The sequence below is a fragment of the Xiphophorus couchianus genome, chromosome 8 (genome assembly GCF_001444195.1).
Source record: "Xiphophorus couchianus chromosome 8, X_couchianus-1.0, whole genome shotgun sequence".
Classification (NCBI taxonomy): Eukaryota; Metazoa; Chordata; class Actinopteri; order Cyprinodontiformes; family Poeciliidae; genus Xiphophorus; species Xiphophorus couchianus.
In genome coordinates, this window is record NC_040235.1 from 23,532,033 (window position 1) to 23,553,769 (window position 21,737).

The window sequence follows — 21,737 nt, forward strand, 5'->3', positions numbered from 1 at the left end:
GGATACCTTCAGAGAGTAAAGAAAAAACAAAAAACTAATGTAGGTCGCGGCTTGCCGCTGGCATTTGTGCGTGAATCATAAAATTGGCCTGTTTGGAAAAGGCGCCTGAATAATTTCCAGTAGTTCCACGTTTTCTCACCACATAAAAAAATAAATAAATAAATAAAACAAAACAGAAACAACCCAAAATGATTCGATTGAACAATGTGTTTGTAATAGTTTTTGTTGTTGTTGTTGTTGTTGTTGTTGTTGAATAACAGTATCGATGCGCGATATTCTAAGTGGTTTTGAATTACTAAAACACCGAAAGCTAAATTATGACTATGAAAGCTGTGGCTCACATTTACATGTGAAAAATTAATGGTCAGTGCTAATTTAATGTATTATAAATGAATAAAAACGGAAAAAATGTAAAATATGACTAAATATGTAGTTCACTTGAATGCTAATCATTACAAATAAACACTGTTGGCATTATGTAATTACACCTCTATTTAATTTCTTCACATGGCATTACTGCATTGAGTCATGAATTTGTTTAGTTGGGTTTTGAAGTGACACTTTGATTGGATTGCGGATTAACAGATTAACCAATCAAATGTTTGCATATTTTAAATGCTAACGGATGGAAGAATACGTAAAGATGATTATAATTTCAACTTGTATTTCATTTTATTCACTTTTGTGAATATATTTTCAAATGTGGCAAAATAAAATGTATGTAAAAAATGAATATAGAAAATATTTTAATTGAATTTCTTTGTTTTAAATCATTCGGATGACGTTACACGTGTGGTTATTTTATAGTCATGCCATGTAAGGAATGACACGGATAAATAACTAGGTAATCATATATAATATACAGTCATGCTTCTTGTCATTGTAAAAGTTTTTAGCTGCAGTTTTGTTTATTTATTTTGTCTTCAGATTTCAACCTGCCCAGGAAGAACACCTATTTTCAAATACTTCAGAGTTTAGGGTATTATAATTTTAATTTTTTTTAATTTTACCATACTAAAATGGTTTGGTTCCATTAACATAAATAAAACAAAAAAAACAACAAAAACATGCCCTCAGCATAACAGATTCTCTACCATCTCCTGAGTTACTGTTTTGCAAAATTGTAAAACCGAACTAAAACTTAAATATTCTCATGAAATAAACTTTGGTCACTATTTTTTATTATTTTTTTTTTGTATATAAAAATAAACATATGAAATAATAATAATCTACCATTTCTTTGAGGGAAAATCCCAAAGGGATTAATAAAGTTTCTATCTCTAATCTTCATTACATCACTGTATCAATCAATCAATCAATCAATCAAATTTTATTTGTATAGCACATTTCAGCAGCAAGGCATTTCAAAGTGCTTTACATCATTACTTCCTGTAATGCAAAACAGACAAAACAAGCTGCCTTCGTTTTATTTGTAAGTGCACCATCTAGTGGTGAGAAGAAGCCATACAAAGACATTTTGTGTTTGAAAAGTTTTTAATGAGCTTTTCAGACGTAAAAGAGAAAAATAAACAAAATTTGTTTTGGGGCGTCTACCTCTTAAAATACGTGTTGATGAGTACTGTATCAACAGAGGATCGATAGTCACTATTGTCCCCCCAACGACCTTCGAAGTTGCACATTAAATTCATTCTTTTGGTGGTAAACTTTCAGTCTATTCAGAAATCACCTGTTCTGTGATCATGCTGTTGTTGGTTAGACAGCTTCACATCCATTTTTTTTTTAAAAAGCAAAACAAATTATGTTGGGGTGTTTTTGACGGGTTTGGAAACAGAGTGGCAGAAGAAGCTGACATCACGAGAAGCAATCCATAGAACCTGAGTCACAGAGTCAAAGATCCGAGTGACATGTTTCACCTTCACCACTTCTCCGCAAGCCTTCATCGAGCGAACAGCTTTCTAGCCTCGCAGCTTGAAGAAATCAAACCTGAAGAATATTTTAACGAGCAGGTTAGGATAGAGAGGTGGACCATGTCTGAACACGTCAGGTCAGTATTTACAGGGACAGGGAGAGAGATCTTTTTTGTTTTTTGTAATTCTGTAACATCTAAATAACCTACTGAACTCAATATTACAGCAAACTGAAGTCAGTTTAGTTTTATTAATGTTGCACAAAATTAACTCCTTAATAGAAACCACCTTATTAGCCAAGTGTAATAAACCTCTAATTGTACTGAAGCTAAACGCAGTTTCCTTCACTGATTTAAGGAGCCGGGCCTCCACCCAGGAGCTCGTCGAGGAATTCGACCACATCCCGACAGAGAAGAGAGTGAAGCTCGACAACCTTGCCAATGTTGACAGGGACGTTGTAGAAGAGTTCCTCAAAGAGGAGCTCTGCCCCTCTACTCCTCTGTTACCGAAGCCTTCTCTTTCTCCCGTTATCCCCGCTCCTCCACAGATAGGACGATCTAACGAACGTCCAGAGAACTTGACGGGTTCAGGGAATAAGGAGGAATCAGAGAGCTCTGTCTCTGATAGCACGCACAAGGGAGAATCTGATGGGATCCTAGCAACAAAGAAGGAAGTGCTGGTTACCCTTGACTGGGACTCCGTAGATGGCCTTCTTAGAGAGACATCAAGGAAAGACAAAGATTCAGAGAGCTCTGTCTCCATTAAGAAGTTCTTGGAAGAATTTAACGCGACCCTGCAAAAGGAGTTTGAAAACAAGGTTTGGACTTATGGGGACAATATGGGAGACCTTCCTAGGAAGGAGGTCCTGACGAAGAAGGAAGTGCTGGTTACCCTTGATTGGGACTCTGTAGATGGCCTTCTTAGAGAGACATCAAGGAAAGACAAAGATTCAGAGAGCTCTGTCTCCATTAAGAAGTTCTTGGAAGAATTTCACGCGACCCTGCTAAAGGAGTTTGAAAACAAGGTCTGGACTTATGGGGACAATATGGAAGACCTTCCTAGGAAGGAGGTCCTCCTCCCACCTCCTCCTCCATCACTACTCCTTCATCCTCCTGTTCTACCCCCAAACGTGAGCTCTGCTTTCCCAGAGTTTGGTGTCAACGCTACCGTTCCGGTCAGACACAACGGAGATCCAGATAATGTCTCCAGGCCTCCTGTTCCGACATTTCTACCTCCAGCTCCTTCTGCCCCTCCTCCATCCTCCATCCAGGAAATCATGGAGGATGTCACCTGCATCCTGGCAGAGAATTTCCGTAATGTGGTCCCCACTGACTGGAATGTCAGGGAGGAATTTCTTCCGGGAAATGTGCTCCTTCTTCGTCCCCCTCCTTCTCCTCCCGTCTGGCTTGGTCCACCACAGCTCCACACGGATACTTTGGTCAGTCCGGGTGGAGCTGGAGATAACATGCACAAACTTTCACCTCCATTATGTTTAAAAAATAAAAATCCCAATGTTTACCAAATAGTAATTAATAGTTTAATTTTTAGTTTAGTGTTAAAAATGATGACATTAAATAAAAATAACAACTCTAACACAAGGTGTGTGATTTTTGCTTGGTGCAGGAAGCTGGTGGTTCTGCTTTTGGTTGTGTGGTGCCAGTAGCTGCCTTTCCATTCCAAATTTAGCCAAATCCTTCTCCATATTCTGCTAATGTCGAAAATGAACAATTTCGCAATTGCTGTATTTCCATGAACTGAGAAATACAGTTCATGGAATTTCATGGAATTTCATTTAAATAAGAAATTAAATGAAATTCACACGTGAGTGAGCTTGTTCACGCGATAAGTCGTTAATAATCATAGCGGCGACGGATGTGAGCAGGTACGCGATGTATCAGGCATCAGCAGAGATGACGCCACCCCCTTACAATTGGGAGCTCCGTTTTTCAGGGAAATTGTAGTTGGCGAGTTCATAGAAGAACTACGGATTCGACACATTCAAATGACACACAACTTTTAATGAACTGTGTGATGCAGCGATAGCTTCGGGGGCGGTGGAGCCAGCAGCGCATTGTCCGGAAAACATAAAAATAAATAAATAAGCCATCTCATATGCTCCCACCACTTCCTGACGTCTTTCTTCGTAGTTTCGCCAGTCGTAACATCCGGTTGTCACTCGTGTGGTGTGAAAAAGGTATTTCCGTTGCAGTTTTATGAAATACATCTATTTCTATACAGCAGGGGAAAAAAATCCTAGTGCAATTTATTTATCCGCAGTTTCAGTTTGCACAACTTTATGGTCAGTGGAAACGTAGCTATTATTTCTCTTATCATTCCAGAAAGCTAATCTAAATCACGGGAGTAAAACTGAAGCCAAAGCCGTCCCGCCTTTACTGCCACTTAAAAATACATTCAGGATTTACAGCTGTGTGCTTAAATATGTCGTCAGTCAAATCAAATGATCATTCATTTGCATAGAGCCAAATTAAATAGCAGACAAACTAGTTTGAGTAAAAAACAAACAAACTGAAGACCGAACCTTGCTGGTTCTTTCTAATGGGGGAACCTTAAGACCCAATTAAACCTCAGCAGCTGCGTCTGTGTGTGTTTTTTTCTCCCCCCTCAGATTCTGCACAGTTTACCCATAGTCCACCTACCTGAAGGTTTCAAGCTTGAACCAATTGGAGTCCTGTAAGTCAAGACCAACAAAACTCTAAAACCGTGGAGCTTTTGTTTATATGTTCACACAGTCGTGTCCCTGTGATTCTGTGCAGGAATGGAGAAATCTTGTACGGCGTCTTTCCTCCTCCTCTGAATGTCGGTGGAAGAAAGTCAAACTTCAGCACACCGTCGTAAATAAATATACATATATATATTCCTTCTAGTTGCTTTCTTATCTCTTGTTGTGTCTCAGCTGATCAGGTTTCTGTGTTCTTACTTTCATTTCTCTCTCTGCTGTACCTCACCACAGACGGGTCAGAGAAAAGCGGGACGTTGGCCGACCGTACGTTAAAAAGCCACCAAACGCCTTCATCCTTTTCCTGAAGGAGATTAGACCAAAGGTGGTGTCTGAGCTCAACATCAGCAGAAGTGCTATGGTGAATAGAGTTGTGGGAGAAATGGTGAGTCAGACTGATCCTGAACTTTCAGGAAATCTGCGTCCGGGTGGATAATTTAAGATCTTTGGCCCAGTATGTCAAGTCGGTTATTACAAATTTAGGGGTCAAGATTGGATGCTGGTCTTAAGCTGGAAGCACACATTAGAGCCGTGGTAAAATCCAGCTTTTTCCACTTAAGGCAGCTAGCCAAAGTAAAACCTATTCTTTCCAGGCAGCTGATCCATGCATTTGTGACCACACGGCTAGATTACTGTAATGCACTTTATACAGGAGTCAATGATTTATATATTTCCCAGCTTCAGAGGGTACAAAATGCTGCTGTACGTCTTTTAACAGGAACATGAAAATTTGACCATATTTCCCCTATTTTATCTTCCTTACACTGGTTTGTATTTGTTTTTAAAGCTCTTAATGGCCCTGCTCCTCCCTATCTGTCTGAGCTGTTACATTCTTACACCGTCCCGTTCCCTCAGGTCAGCTGATCAGCTGCTTCTGAAGGTACCAAAGACAAAGTGCAGCTCAGAGGGGGCCGCGCTTTTTCTGTGGCAGCTCCCAAGCTATGGAATGATCTTCCTTTGGCCATAAGACAGGCCTCTTCACTCGCTGCTTTTAAGTCCCTTCTTAACACCCATCTTTTTTCTTTGGCTTTTGGCACAATCTGAGAGGCTTCACTTTGTTTTATTGTGTCTGTATATTAATATGTGCTTTATATTTGAGCTTTTCTACTTTATAATTGCATTGTATTTTATGATTGTGTATAGCGTTTTGGTCCTGTCGGAATACAAAGTGCTTCATAAATAAAGTTGGTATGGTATCATGTTGATGTGGTTTTGTTCAGTCTGCACTGAAAAAAAGAGAATGGAGCTCCGACTTAAAGAAAGAGAGGGATTATTTACTATGTGTAATCGAATTAAAGTTAATTAATTTACGTTTATTTAATATGACAATTTAATAAACGTAATTGCATAAACTTAATTTGATTACTTGTAACAAATTAACTTTAATTTAATTTTTATTGGATCTCCTGTTTTCTTTTTCCACTGCAAGTTCACCTCTGTTACAACTTAAAAAGTAAAAACAGGAAAGTAAAACTGCCAGAAGTGTTAATAATAATACTAACAATACCATCTATTGAGTGAGTTCAACTTCATCCCTCATGAGCAGAGTATGAAATTAAATCAAATGCAGTAAAAAAGAAATTGGAAAAACTCAAGAAGCAAATAGTTTAATATTCCTGGTCGTGTGTGTTGCATCAGCTGGTCAGTGTCAGTACTGACATGGTTCCGTCGTGTTTCCACAGTGGAACTGTTTGCCAGTCGAGGTGAAGGCCAAATATTTCGAGAAGGCCAGACTGGAACAAAAGCTCCACCAGCAGCAACACCCTGGTTGGTCCGCCAATAGTAACTATGTACGTGCGTTCTGTTCAAACATGGCCGCTTCACCAGCTTAATGCTGATAAAACACTGAGACCAGAATTAGATCCTTCCAACTGAAGTCTGATATGTTTCACTTTTAGGGCAAGAAGAGGAAAGGGGTGAAAAATAAGACATCAGAGAGCAGCAGCAGCAGCAGTACAGCCTGTAAGACTGATTTCTGTTCATCCCTGCATAAAATTGTTCCTCTTCTCTCACAAAAACTAACGTTGAATTCCTTTTGCTGTGATTTGAACTTAAGACAAAGATGCCCTTCTTTAGTTTAACCCTTCTACTCCGATGCAGCTAAATAAAACCCAGTGCAAGACACCTAGTTATCAAGCAGGCTGGTCGTTGAGTTATCGTAATAAATCCCAATCAAATCAAGGGACGTTTGGGATGTCAAAAATGTGGAAACACTGAAACACATTTGCAAAGCAGAATGAGTAAAATATTTAGATAATCAATATTAACGATTTTAACTTTTAATATGTAGAGAAAATAGTTTGCAAAGCACAAACAAAGTGCAAAACTCTACATCAGAAATACTTTCTGTCTAGTTTCCAATGGAACCATCTTAGTCCACTTAAAATAAGGCAAAACTAACTTAGAAGTAACTTTTATAGGAGTTTCTTTTAAATCGATAATTCCTTAGTATTGATGAAAAAGCACTGGTTCCACTTTTTGGCAGATCATTTCACGTTTAACTAGAACATTTTTTCATCAATATTAAGAAATTATTGACTTAAAATAAGCTCCTATGTAAATCGCTTGCGAGTAAGTTTTGCATTATTTTAAGTGTACTAAGATATTTTTCACTAGAAACCAAAACAAAAATACTTGGTGAGGTTTTGTGTTTTGCAGTGCAGATAGATTTGACTTGAATCCTTCTTTACTGTTCAGTTTGGGAAAAAAATAACTAAACCAAGTAACTTTAATAGAGCTTCACTGCTTTTTATCCATTTACACTCTTTTTTTTTTTTTTTTTTTACAGGCCATCGGTTTGGACTGAACTAGTTGATGTTCATTTACAGGGCCGGCCCAAGGCAAATGCGGCTGCTGTGCTCTGTTATCCCACATTGCTTAATTTCCGCATTTATTTGTTTTGGTTTCTTTCTGTGTATCGATTAATTGGGTTTTTGCCAACACCCGGTGAAAAGTTCACATCGATAGCACCTTTAGAAATAGGTTTTCTATATACACTGCTCAAAAAAATAAAGGGAACACTTAAACACCACAATATAACTCCAAGTACATCAAACTTCTGTGAAATCAAACTGTCCACTTAGGAAGCAACACTGATTGACAATCAATTTCACCTGCTGTTGTGCAAATGGAACTTTGTACAGAACAAAGTATTCAATGAGAATATTTCTTTCATTCAGATCCAGGATGTTATTTGAGTGTTCCCTTTATTTTTTTGAGCAGTGTATATTCATATATAGACAAAAAAGTGTTTTAATGCTTATTTTACGTGCTGTAAAGCCACGCATTCAGAGTTCCAGATTTTTCCAGACAGGTTTCAAACTACTTTGGACGTCTAATTGTGCAGAATTCCTCTAAATGTTTGCTGCGCTCTGAATCAGAGGTCGGGAGACCGGGATGTGTTGGGTTCGGCTCCTGACGGCACATTTCATACACGAACGACTAAAACATTTTAACAGTTTTATTGTCAGTTTCATTTATCTCTAACCTTGTGTTCTCTCTTTCTTTAGCATCCCTAGACCCTCCACAATGCCTGCTCCATTTCTCTGCTTGATCCCTGACTCCAAACTCTGAGCCGGCCCAAGACCATCAAGGGCCCAAAGCAGAGACTGATTCAAAGGGGGCCCTCTTCTAATTAGAACAAATAAACTGTTTTGTTTCACATTTAAAAATAATAAGAAGCCCAGTTTCATGATTTTTTTTAGCTCAACAAAGAAGGTGAACTTGTCATAAAAATGATTTCCCTCGCACTAATTTGTAACAAAGAGCAATGTTTACAACTGAACCATTTTTCATTTTAAATATAAAATTCTTCATGTACAATAAAAAGTAAAATCGGATTACTGAATTCCTTTAGATTTGATATCCAGAAACCACATTGACAAATCTTAAAGTAGGCGAACGTAACCACAAAATAAAAATGAGACGTGTTGTTTTTGAGACGTCAATGGTGCTTTCCAGTTAATTAGGACGTTCCCCCGTCCCCCTTGTCAAAAAGATATTATTTTAAAGGTTTTTGTGTTTGTTTGTCTCTACTTTAAAAAAAGAAGAATTTACAAAAAGAGGAACCAGATGTTCAAAAAAGACATTTTATTCATAAGGACTGTTTTAAAAGTCAAACACACTGATATTTTTTTTCTTTATCCAAACAAATACATATTCAAAAGCTGCACTGCTAGCTTAATATCAGATACGTCTGTAGCTAAGCTACAGATAAGTAGCTAGCCTAGCTACTTATAAGTAGCTACAGACAGCTCAAAACTCCAACATCACCATTTTCCTACACAGGACAAACTAAGGTTGCAAAAAACAAAGAATGCAAGGCTACAGTCATGTTTTGTGCAGTCACGCCCTCTAGTGGTTGCCTACCTAATGTCTTGCTTTGTAGTCAGCACCTTCAAAACACGAGATAATATAGATACTCTTAACTACGACGGCGTTACGGCCGATGTACATAGAAAAAATTCTGCCAAAACAGTTCATACATTTTTTAAATTAATGTCAGAAATAATAATAATAATAATAATACAAAAAACACTAGAAAATTTCAAAATTTTTAAAGTCCAAAATTTGGGATTAATCTCTGAAATTTAAAAGGAAAAAAATGAACATTTCTGAGTTGTTGTTTTTTCTAGCAAATTTCGTACTTTACAAACTGAGAAAATTCCTTGTATTTTCTAGAAAAATGTCTAGGTTTTTGGCGGGAATTTACGTCTCCCTTTTTTTCTATCTACAATAACCCTTGTACGTTGTCGTAGCAAACATTGCAGAAATTCTTAAAGTAGAAATTGGAACTAGCAAAGTGTAAACGTTGACATTGTACCACTCTGAGTCTCTGCGCAGATACTTGGTATTCACGGGGACTTCTTTCTTCGGTTTCAATATTCAAGGAAAATAACTTTATCGAGAAACGTGGCCACAGAGTCACCAACATGTCGGCCATGTTTGAACAAACAGACGCAAACACGTCATAACGGGCAAAACCACGGACACAACCGTGTGTTTCAGAGCGGGTAAAAAAATTAAATCTGTGGTGTTACCAGTACGCCACGTTTTCTGCACCACATCCAGGCGGCATGAGAGAAATTCTCCCTCAAGAGGCTCCTAACTTTGAGAACGGCGTTGCTTACCGGGGATCAGTGCAACCAAAAATGTCTGAATGGCAACATTTCTGAAGGTTAGAGCCGTGAACAGGCAGGCGCTTGAGAAAAACAAAGGATACATATTGTCTTCTGAATGTAAAAGTTCAACACAAACCACATGGAGTGCCGGATGAACTCCAGCTCCAACCAACAGTTTGATATAGAGAAATTAGCATTGCATGCTGTTCCCTCCTTGAGAAAAGTACTTCTTCCTTTTGTTAGATGATGTGTCTTTTTTGTTTTGATGTAAGAAACAAAGGACTCTTTGCAAGTCGTACTTCTCTCAGAACAATGAAGTTTACTTCCAGACCCTAGCATGGAGGCCTTGACTCTTGCAGAGAAGGTCTCTGCAGTGCATCCTGCCGCTCTGAACATTTATTTTTAGCTGTATTTTTTCCTCAACCCTTGGATGAGTCGTTCGAGGCCAGGGAGCAGCGATCAAAGTTCAGTCGGAGACGTTTTGTGATGCTCAGCTCCGAGAACAAGTATTTACCACAGCATGGTTTTTAATCTGGCTTCGCCTCAGATAACCTAAGAAAATAATACTGATTCTGGGTGAAAACACAAATGCCCAACGATTGTTGAATCGGGAATTAAGTGGAATTTGTCATGAAGTTGTGTGAGGAGGCGGTGGTGAGGCAGACACTTGGGAGACCCAGGTAAAGATGAATGATGGTTTTAATGACTGAATTAAACCAAAAACACAATCCAGAACCAGGCAGCACAGCTGAACGGAAACTAAGGTTCACCGCTGGTAGCGACAGGTTGGACGCAAACAGCAGAACGGACAGACTGGGATCACATAAGACAAGATAGACAGAAAGAATATCTGTCTTTATCAGTTGTCCTGATATAAGACACGGTACTGCATAAAGCCAAACATGCCACAATTAAATGAATCAAAATGTCCCCAGAGCATCGGCGGACTGACAGGGGCCACTGGGGGATTCCAGGTAGATTCCAGGTAGATTCCAGAGATGTGCATCGCAGCGACTGTTCATGCAGGGCCGGCCCAAGGTAATATGGGCCTTAGACAGAACCCCCTGGCCCCCCGGAACCCGTCCTACTAAGAACCTCAGCATCACTAACATGTTTAAATCTAGATCAGGTGAATCTGTGAGAGGGAGACCAGGTTTATTGGCCGAGTTTAAAATCACTCACTGAATATTGGTTGTTTGCTCTGATGTATTTGTGAACGAACCCAATTCAAACACAAAGATTACGCCATATTGTAGCCATGGTAACACAACAAACTATGAAGATGATTCTTTAAACTTTTACGAAGTAAACTTTCTAATTAAATCCTAAATATACCATTGTTTTCTCAGCTGAATGCATTACATAAAATTTAATAACATTATCATCCTCTATAAATGATGCTACAGGTTTAGATCTTTGGTCTTTGTTACAGGGCTTCATTAGTAAAATGGCAGCAAATTTGCTTATTTCATAACTTCATAACCTTTGACCTTCTCTCCTCTGATCTGTTTAACAGCTACAGTCTCAGATCAGCTCAGATCTCCAGGACTGCCAGCAGCAGAAACAGAAACTTTATACCTGTTGGGAAAAATATAGACTATATTTGCTTTGATGGCATGATGGCAATGATATAGAAGGATCCAATTAAACTCTTGATTAATATGGGTTGTTGCTATGTTGTTGTACGATGTTTTAAGATTTTGTTCAATGTGCCCTTGTTTAACTTTGAGCCCTGGCTCCTCCAAAGGTCTCTGCACGGCCCTGTTGTCATGCGTGCATCTTTGTTGTCTTGTGAAGAGCCGGCTTCCAGTCCAAGGAATACCCGAGAATATGTTTTTCATTACTCTACAGGGCAGCTTTATAGAGGTTTTTAACAATTAAGTTACATAAATGTAAAAAAAAAAAAAAAAAAAAAGCATTCTAAAAATTCATTTGAAACATCATTATACTCTGTCAGTGTATGTTTTCAAGAAAAAAATAGTGTTTCTGAAAAACTGTAATATAGAAGCACTCAGCTGATTCGGTCTTTCTCTGTTTCAAGGCATAAGAAAGGTCTTAGCCGTCTCAGTCATGCAAAATCCGCACGCCGCTCTCAACATCGCGTCTGCACGCTACACCGGCGTGTAAATAGTGCGGACCAGTAGCATTTGGCAGGTTCGTCAGTCTCTGTGATCTGATTGGTCCGCACCGGCGCGCTGTGGGCGTGGTCTCGTGTGAGGCAGCGGGCTGCATGTATGTAGTTGTGAGATATGAAGGGCAGTGACAGAACGGCCTCGCGCTGCTGGGAACGTCATGAGCGTCAAAATCCGAAAGGAGGCACAACCGCAGCAGAAGAGCGGAGCCCGGCTGTCTGACAAGCTTTGGGGTTTGGACTGGACATGTCGATACGTTTAATGAGCAGCACTGAGTTACAATGTTTGCGTCGCGGCTCTGTTCTCACTCAGGCTGAAGGAGAGGAAAGAAGAAGTAGACTTCTGTAGCTTCTTAAAATGAACCGGACAGGTGTGCTGGGAAGTTAATAAAAAAAAAAGAAGCCGCGTTTCTTGTGGCGTCACATTAAGAAACCACAACAACAACAACTTGACACAATGGAGCAACAGCAGCATTTCTCGGAGTCTGAAAGCGGCAGAAGTCTGTCTTCTTCTTCTTCCTCCTCCTCCAGCTCCAACGTCTTGTCCGAGGGAGAAGAGACGACGCCTGCGGTGGAGGTGAAGGTTTATGGCGATGATGTTGATACCGCACAAGACCCGGACCGGGGAAGCAGCAAAGCAGCTGAAGACGGTGGGAACGCAGACCGTGACAAGGAGACACCGGAGAACGATGATGATGATGATGATATTGAAGAAGAAGAGCAGGAGGAGGAAGACGATATGGTAAACACACAAACTACAAGAACACATTTGTGGGTATTTGTTTCAGTCACTCCCCCCCCAAAAACTGTGACATCATCTGTTTGTTTGTTTTTTTCATATTTGACAAATTTTAACCTTCTAAATACAGCGAATGTTTTTTCTTTTTTTCTCGTAATGTCAGTAAATGTTGTAAGAGCCAGTCAACACAAGACATAAGCAAACCATGCAGCTGCTCAGCTGGTCCTCCACACCAGCTGAGGGTGCCATTTATTTCCCTTGGTGCTGATTGGCTGTAGCTCCAAGAGTGGAAATAAAAAAATACTGTAGATATTAGCTTCTTCCACAGTGTGTATTCATGCATATTAAGGCATATTTGGGGTTTGAACTATTAAAATAGGCAGTTATTAAGGTTTTTAGAGGGGGTCTGAAGTATTTGCGGATTTTAGCTATTCATGGGTGGCTGTAGTCTGTAACCCTCGTGAGTATCGGTGGTTTGTTGTATTGTAAACAGCAAACAGGAAACATTTGCACCTGCAGACTTGCTGATGTAAACGTACTTTTTCTCTGAAAGGAAAATATTTTCCACCTTTTCAAACATGTTATTCCCAATGCTATCAGTGACGAAGCACCACAAATTCAGCTCCACCCTTATTTTATTTGTGCTTTTCCTGTTGCATGCTGTCATTTTTGTAATCTTGGATTCCTAATGCGCAAACATTCAAATGTGAGTGATATGCCAGCGATATTAGCCAAGCTTTGGTGAACGATTGTAGAGGCAACAGACGCCAAACACAACCTAGCTTTTTTGTGTGTGTGGGTCCACTTCTGTTGGTTTTGGAAAGTCCCAATATTTGAGCACATATTAATTATAAACCTCTCTGCGTTTAGGTTAGTCCTTCAACCCCTTTTATACACACAGAGGTAAAGTGAAGATCATCAGAGCTCGCAGAAGTCGTTAGTTTTCGCCCTGTTGTCAAAATATTTGTAAGCGTGCACCTTGCCTCCGCTGAGCTCATACTTATCGAATTACTCTTGAAGTCCTGGAGCCAGTGAAGAACTTTAAGCTCCGATTACAATTCATCAAGTGTGCTCTTTCGCCTTCGTCTGTTCTGTTACTGCTCACTCCTGCCATGCAATCATCCTGACGCTTAACAACGTAGTTCAAAAATTGCGAGGTGAAAGGAAAGTGGGCTGGGTTTTGAAGTGTGATACCAAATCAAAGTCTGAGTGGTGTAGCTTCTGCCCGTTTCACCCCGATGCCCCTAAATGAAACGCAGTTGAAAAGACACTGTGAAAACACAAAATCTTATTAAGTATTTTTGGTCTAGTTTCTAGTGCATAATGTCTTAGTATACTTGAAATAAGGCAACACTAGATTACAAGTACCTTTTTAGCAAGACATCTTGTTTTAAGTCAATTATTGATTAGTATTAGAAAAAATACTTGATCCTCTGGCAGATTATCTGACGTTAAACAAGACTTTTCTCCCATGTTGTAAGTCAAATAAACAAGTACTTTTTCATCAATGGTAAGAAATTATTGAGTCAAAACAAGCTCCCATATCAAGGTGAAAAGTTGCTTATAAGTTAGTCTTGTCTTATTTCAAGTGGTCTAAGATATTTGCACTAGAAACTAGACCAAAGGTTCTTGGCAAGATTGTGTTTTTGCACTTAGTGTAATTAAATCTCAATATAAGTTCAGCTGTTCTGTGAAGGCCTCAGAGGTTTGATGAACACAAGAGGCAAAATAACACAGTGAAGACCAATCGACGCAGCAAAGGCTGTAAAGTTGTGCCAGTAAAGCCGGTTTATGAGCACTGTGTAATCATTCCAAAAACAAAAAACAAGGTGTATGGTACAACTCAGGTGAGAAAGTTTCCATAACAATTAGTCATGCTCTTGACAAATCGTATGGAGGAGCGGCTAAAAGAAAAAAAAAGAAAAGATTGCTTAAAAAAATCCAGGTTAGAGTTTTGCCAGAAGCTATTTAGACACTGCAAGCACGTGAAAGAAGATGAGACTGATTCAAAGCAGGGGTGGAAATTAAACATTTTCTCCACCAGCCACAGTGGCTAAGTAGAGAAAAAATTTTTTTTACCGGCCAAATCAGACATTTCACGAGCCAGTTGTTTGTTTTTTTTCTTTCGATTACAAACACCACAAGTACAAGCAAATTATAGAACATGTATGATTTATTCGTAACTCTATGAAAACCAATTTACTGACAATAAGTTTACCGTACAGATGTACATATACAGAATAATTTAACATAAAGAATGGACACCTTAACTGGGTTGTAGTGCAATAAGTTAATTTGAAGTAATTACTAACGGCAAACTTTAACTACACAACCCTAACATTCTGGCAATCGTATCTTGAACATTTCCAAATTATGGCAACAACTCTTCCTGATAGTATTTATTAAAGATGTGTCTAGTCATTTTAAAAATATTTTAAAGTTGTATCAATAGCTATTTTCTAACTGTTTTATTTGTTTTCCCTTACTTATTACGTTTTCTATTGAAATTAACAATTATTTCTAAAATATCTCAGAACGTGTTCATTATTAATTCCACCGCCCATCATCATCATCATCATCATCAGAGTTTTTCTGAATACCTGGAGCTTAGTGTTAGCTTCCTCCTCACACACACCTGCCTTCCTGCCTGCATGAAACTTTTTCTTTATGAAAATTTCCACTCCTTCTTACCGGGCAGCAGCAGCTAACCTGAACTCTTCCTCAATCTGTCCCTGGCCACTTCGATGATAATAAAGCCCCTGAATCGCTAATTCCCTCTCCTTGTCCGCTACTGAATCTCCTCCAACGGTCAAAGTTTGTGTGGTAATTAACATATCTGTTAGCTTGACACATTTTTCTGAATGAGCTTATGCGCTTTTTAGCTTTTGTTGTAGTTTTCCGTCTCGTAACCGCTCATTTTCTCAGACTCCGGTTAGCAGCAACCGTTAGCTGAAATGGCTGTATTTATAACCTTCGAGGGGAGGGGCGGGCCAAGGAGGACTGAGGGATTTCATTGGGTAAGCCCAATGTCCGTCAATAAAATCAACCAATGGACTGTCACGGTCGATAAAAATTAGACTTAGTTTAATTTTTGTGTTTAAATTATGACGGCGTAAGGCCGGAATGCAGTTTTTTTTTTTTTTTTCTGTTCAAATCGTCAACCCGCCACAGTGAAATTGCTCCAATTTACACGCCACTTCATACTTTTACCCCACTGGCGGGTTCTAATTTCCATCCCTGATTCAAAGCCTTTTGGCCCCTTATGCAAAACACTCGTTTGAGAGTCTGGGCAAGAATTGAGAACATACGTTCACAGGAGCCATCCATCCTTTGCTACTGACATATGTTGTAAATAAAAATGGTTCTGAATTTCTGCAGTTGGATGAGAAAATCTAGTGGAGATGGGCCAAAAAAGTATTACTTGTCACTACAGCTGGACGTGTTTCCATAAAGTACTTCCGTAGAGAGATTCATTACAAATGCACACCACGCTTACCATATTTTTTTGCACTGAAAACAAAATGTTACTTTTCTTCTACTTTGTATTGGTTTTTCACATCAAATCCTAATGAAACACATTGAAATTTTGTGGTTTAAATGTGAAACATGTTCAGCACACAAACACCTCTGCCAGCGTCTGGAGCACTAAATGTGCATCGAATGCTCGCTCGCTCATTCAAAGAATGTTAGATTATATGAGAATAACATGGTTAGTTAAAAAACCCCAGAGGTTATGTAACAGGAAAAGCCACTGTTCAGATAAAGATATACTAAGAAGTATAGATTATTTGAAGCAATGCGAAAAGAAAACCAAAAACTGTTCCATAGCTTTCCTGTGTCTTTTGATAAAAGAAGTATCAAATATATAAAGCGTAAAATAAAAATAATCATTGAGTTAATAAACGACAGCATGTAGCACCATTAGCAATTACTACTAAAAGGCAAAACCTTTTATAGAGGACACAACAGTTGTGGCCTCACATTTGATGGCAAATTTTATTTGGCCTAGATAAAACAAACATAATACAGGGTAAATCTTGTTTGATTCTTTAGGAAATTGAATTGAATCACCTTGTTTTTTTTTGTTTTGTTGTTTTTCCAGACATTCCAAAGAAAGATAAAAATAGCTGTCAGACAAAATCGAACCCATATTAACATTTACATTGATAATAACTGGGAATTTTTGGAGACACAAGGTGGTTCTAGTCTAGTTTATATTTTTAAAAAGAAAAGTACAGTTGTAGTAGTGCTTACACAGGAAACATAAGGAGAACATGAGGAAGCTCAACTGTGAGCCTCAGCTTTTTTAACTCTCCTCCTCTGGATGTTTCTGCAGACTGGTTCGACTGGCTCTAGTTTGCTCCGCACGCTACGAATCCGGGGTGTCTTTTGAAATGTCAAGCATTAGTCTGTTCTTAAAATCATAGCTGAAGATGACGTGACTTTGGAGTGTGGGTGTGGAGCACCATGCCCCCCGCCCCCACCTCTTCCTTGGTGTAGTAAGCGTGGATGGAAAGTACAAAATGTTGCTCAATTACTTTCGCCACACAGTTTTTGCCTCATTTGGGTTGGATTGTCTGAAGACTCTGCAGGATTAAACAAAACGCCGTATTAAGTGTTTAAACTCAAAATGGAAAGGAATTAGCCTCTGTTTTTAGGTCTAGTGAGGTAGTATGTGTATGCATAATCGACTTGGCAACGCCATCTTAACACTTGTTGGGTGACCGCCCTAAGTTGGTGTCATGTTTGCGAACCGTGTGTTGCCTTACTAATTCGATCTGACTGAATGACACGTCATTATCCTAATTGGGCTGAGATATAAAAGGTAAAGAGAAAAGACGGAGTCTGATCTCATTACATTTTCCGTCAATGCGTACTAATTGGCGGAATTAAAATGTGAAATGCATGAAACCGAATGTTTTCTCCACCTTCATTATGAGACACGCGTAGCTGGAGCAGAATTCCCTGAGCGCAGAGACAGATTTTACTTCTCTCTCTCTCAGCCCTTTCTGTTTAGCAAGTAAAAGTTAAAAACATACAAGGATCTGTCCCAACACTGAACCCTACCCCTGTGAACTCTGTCCTTTTTCCTTTCTGCCTTTTTGAGCTCCAGCTTCATCTAAAGCTAATGACCTCACTTGTGCTGAGCTCTGAGGATGAGATGTAATTAGACCTGTTAAACTGAAGTAAGTAGCCACGCCGTGGGCTAGAACGCTGCCAGGCAGGCTGGTGTTACCGCGTTAATCAGGGAATCCTGACCTTTGACTTTCTGAGAGCAGATGACATCACTTCTTTCCGATTGGCTGGCCAGCGACTCCTTCTCCAAACTTAGAAGTGTGCAGCTCTGGCGGTTCGCAGTTTTCCTGCTGCTGTGTTTGATGCCTATATTTACCGGTCTGTGTGATTGCAGCTTTAGAGTTGAGTGTATAAATCTGTCTGGAGTTGCGGGTAGCGAGTAAAAAAAAACATCTATAGATAAACTTTGGGTTAGTTCTTTTTCAAACAAAGACGACGCAAGTTTAATTAAATGTTGCGCTTCAGTCAGAAAGCTGGCACAGAGTTGTAGGTAGTCTTGATTTTAACAGTCTATTTATGTGAAAATAGGACTGTGGAAAAATAATAGTTTCTCTAACAAAAATATGACATTAACTATTTACCTACAAATTCTTATAAATTATTTATTTATTTATTTGCTGGGAATTGCACAGAAAATGCACATTATAGGGAAATATTTTCATATGGGTGCTTCAGCAGTGTGCAATGTAAAACCAGCATGTTATATGTTGTATTTGTCAGTATCAACCAGAACAAGGACACTGATACCAAATGTACCAAGTATTTGTTCAAAACTTTAGTTTATTTAAAAATAAACATCTCTTGTATATAAAATTAGAAAAGTTGTTTTTGGCAGCAGTTGCATTGTGTTTATATAAAAGCCTTTGAGTCATGTTTTATTTTATTTTATTTTTGCTGTAATATTTTGTGTACCATGAGAGTGTGATATTTGTATCATGCCTTGTCCTAAAAAGAAAATCTTTTATAATTTAAAAATTCTGTTGCTGGACATTTCAAAAAGCATAGTGAAGATGAAATGCAGTTAAAAATTGGAAAGCAAACTATAATGAATAACATGGAAATAGATCCTCCCCACCCCCTGCCTCTCTGTTAAATAGTGTAAATCATCAGATTCTGTTTATTTTGATGCCAGAATGAGGTTTAGGGCTGTTTTTTAAAAATACATTTATTGCCAAAGCTGTACAGGAAATCTCTAACAGTGAGCTGTCACCTTGTGTGCTTTCTATTTATAAAGCTCTAATTGGAAATGCTCCATCCCGTTTCACTTCCTGGTCAAAGCAGTCCAATAACCTTCTATTGACATTTCTATAATTACACTTGGAGTTCTCATATGATCTATTCTTTGTAACATGTTTACAGCATTTCTTGAGGTTTTGAGAAAATATGCCTTAGATACCTTTGTGCAACACCTCAACTCTCTAAGATCTTTCATGCCAGGCAGTCTGACTGGAAAGGAGCGCCGTGCGACTCCACCCCATTGGTGTGTTTTTGTTGGACGAGAATGCATGCTAGAACGGACCTTCAGCTTTTAATATTGGGTTAACACTGGGCTTAACTTTTGATCCAGGAAGCGTTATGTTTGTCAGCATTACAGCCTATTGCTTCGCACCTTTATTTATGGTGGGTTTTATAGGCTGCTGTATAAACAACTTTTCTTTGTCCACCTTTGATATGCTTCGTAATACCACTGCACTTCTCTGGACTTTACCAATTTGCACAGCCCCTATAAATCTGAGATATCTCACAGACCAGTCTTGACTTACCGCTTGTCTAGTTACACAAGCAGCCAGTGTGTTAATCATTAAGGCAGCGGTCTTTTATGTGAGCTGTAGCTTTTATATCCCCTCATAATCAAATCGCCTGTTTTCCAAACTCTCCTACTTCTGCTTGCCACGTTGGGACGACACCTTTGGATATTTACGGTTGTTTTGTTTCATATGGATACTGCAGGACGTTTCCCATCACTGTGGCAAAATTATATTTCACCTGCAGAAAATCATCAAAACTCTTCGTCTTTACCCGTTTCGTTTTAAAACTGGTGCAAACAAAATATGGATCCAGAGCCAAAAGAATCCCAGTGTCCTTAATCCAGTCAGAAAATCTGAAGCAAAAGCAAATAAATGTTACAAATTTCATTTAATCTGCATATTGAGGGTGGATATTTAGATAAATAACATGATTTACTAGGATGAATCATCCTATTAGATTACTGTTTGGTAATTTATTGAAAGGTATTTGTGTTCAAGGAGCAGATTGAATGTTTACTAAACAATAAAGTTATTATACTAAAATGTCATTGATGGTCAAGAGGGAAATCAACTTTTATGTTCATAAGAACTACTCATTCCTGCTCTTGCACTTTGTATTCTTTCTGTCCTGAAAAATAATGAAAAGGTTTATGCAGCAGTATCTAGGTGTATTATCTCCACACAACCTTTTTCTGTACACAGGTCACATTAGTCATAAACATCTATTCCACCTTTTTAAAGAACACAATGGGGTGAAGTCATTGTGAAGTAGCTTTAATTGCAGACATTGTTTAACATTGTCATTACGGGGCAGCTCAAAATGTTTACCTAGACTGCAACCCGGAGAGAAATGGTAATTTTCAGGTCATTGTTTAACTTTTGGGCTTTTAGCTTCTTTTTTGTAGTTTCTTTCTCCTTGGATTCCCAGTAGATTTGCTTACTTCTATAACCTCTTGTAGCGTTCACAAATGTTTACGAATAAGGCTCAAAATCCATTATTGATTAGGATTTTGGAACATATTTGCTTCCTTGAAAGATGAGTACATGCAATATTGGTCAGTGTTCAAGCCAATGAAGAAGTTAGGTTAGCCTTGTGAATTTGAACTCTCAAAGTATTTCTAAGTTGCACCCAATCACCTACCATTATTTTTGTATATAAAAAATATGCCACCAATAGTGGCATAATTTTTGGATATTGCATTGTGCTGAAGTCACACCTCCATCCACCAAACTCAACTCTTTATTCGTGTGATTTATTTTTAGCTGGTTTAACAATGGATATTATTAAAATGGTGAAATATGTCTTAGAATGCTACCGTCATTTGTTATCAGTAAGTGATTGGGTGGCAAATGTAAATATTTGTGTATTTGGTTGGACAACTTGCTGTATTCATGTCTTAAGATTTTTATTTTGAAGTAGAAAATGAAGCATTTCTTGAGTTGCCCTGTTGCTGACTTACAACTCCTTTGCTAACGCAAACATTGACGCTGTCACCAATTTTAAATTATTTATAAATCTCTGAAAATATTGTGACTTACTAAAAGCACATGGTTTACGATCTGCACTATTTGTACTTTTTTAAACACTATTTGGGATTTATGAAATCACTACTCTTATAAAAATGAGGTTTCATATTTTTATTATTTACCCAATAGTTGTTGGACTCGTGAGCTGAATGTTTATTTTTCCAAGTTTGAATATTTGAGTTTTACTCCACGGTGACAATGAGCTCCAGCAGGTAACGGCTTGTCCTGGAACATTCTGGTCCTTAACATCTTGGCCGCCTTTAAGTAAAGTTAAACCCAAGGTCCCATCTATTTACAATCTAGAAATTCATAGACACTTACAGTTTATAATAAATAACTGGGCTGACTGTCATGATAATTAATAAAATTCTAAACAAATGTGAACATATCAATTTTTACCATTACTTACCATGAGCTATAAGTTGACATTGGATCCAACTTAGAAAATAGTCCAATAAAGTTTATTTCCTTTTTTCCCTACCCCTATTCTTAAATCTAAGTAAGTGTTTTTCAATCCTTTCCTTTGTCTTTTTGATGTGTGTCTTCTCCATCACCCCATATTCAAATGATTGCATTAACTCCTGGCCATCTATTCTGTTTATTACTTATTCATTTAAGTCATGTGTGGTAGACGGATTGGGCCTAAAACATGTAGGAACGTGGTTCTTGAAGTCCATGATGGAGAGAATCCCTGTGTCATGTGGGTCTAAACATGAGGACATGAAGGCGAACTTGTGGAAAACCAACTGGATAGTGCAGATATATTAGGATCAAGGCAGTGAAACTCTGAA

General features: G+C 38.5%; 1 protein-coding gene and 1 pseudogene across 5 annotated transcripts in view; both read left to right on the plus strand.

Annotated features, from left to right (window-relative positions):
* The first annotated feature begins 1,753 nt into the window (after window positions 1–1,753).
* On the plus strand, window positions 1,754–8,383 carry LOC114149221 (uncharacterized; annotated as a pseudogene).
* Window positions 8,384–11,959: 3,576 nt separating this feature from the next.
* The window catches only part of mast4 (microtubule associated serine/threonine kinase family member 4), a 103,668-nt gene continuing 93,890 nt past the window's right edge, over window positions 11,960–21,737 (plus strand). For all 5 annotated transcript variants that reach the window (XM_028024907.1, XM_028024897.1, XM_028024898.1 and 2 more), the window contains exon 1: window positions 11,960–12,598. In XM_028024907.1, the coding sequence (XP_027880708.1) occupies window positions 12,314–12,598 (285 nt within the window). In that variant the 5' untranslated portion in view covers window positions 11,960–12,313. The remainder of the gene's footprint in view (window positions 12,599–21,737) is intronic.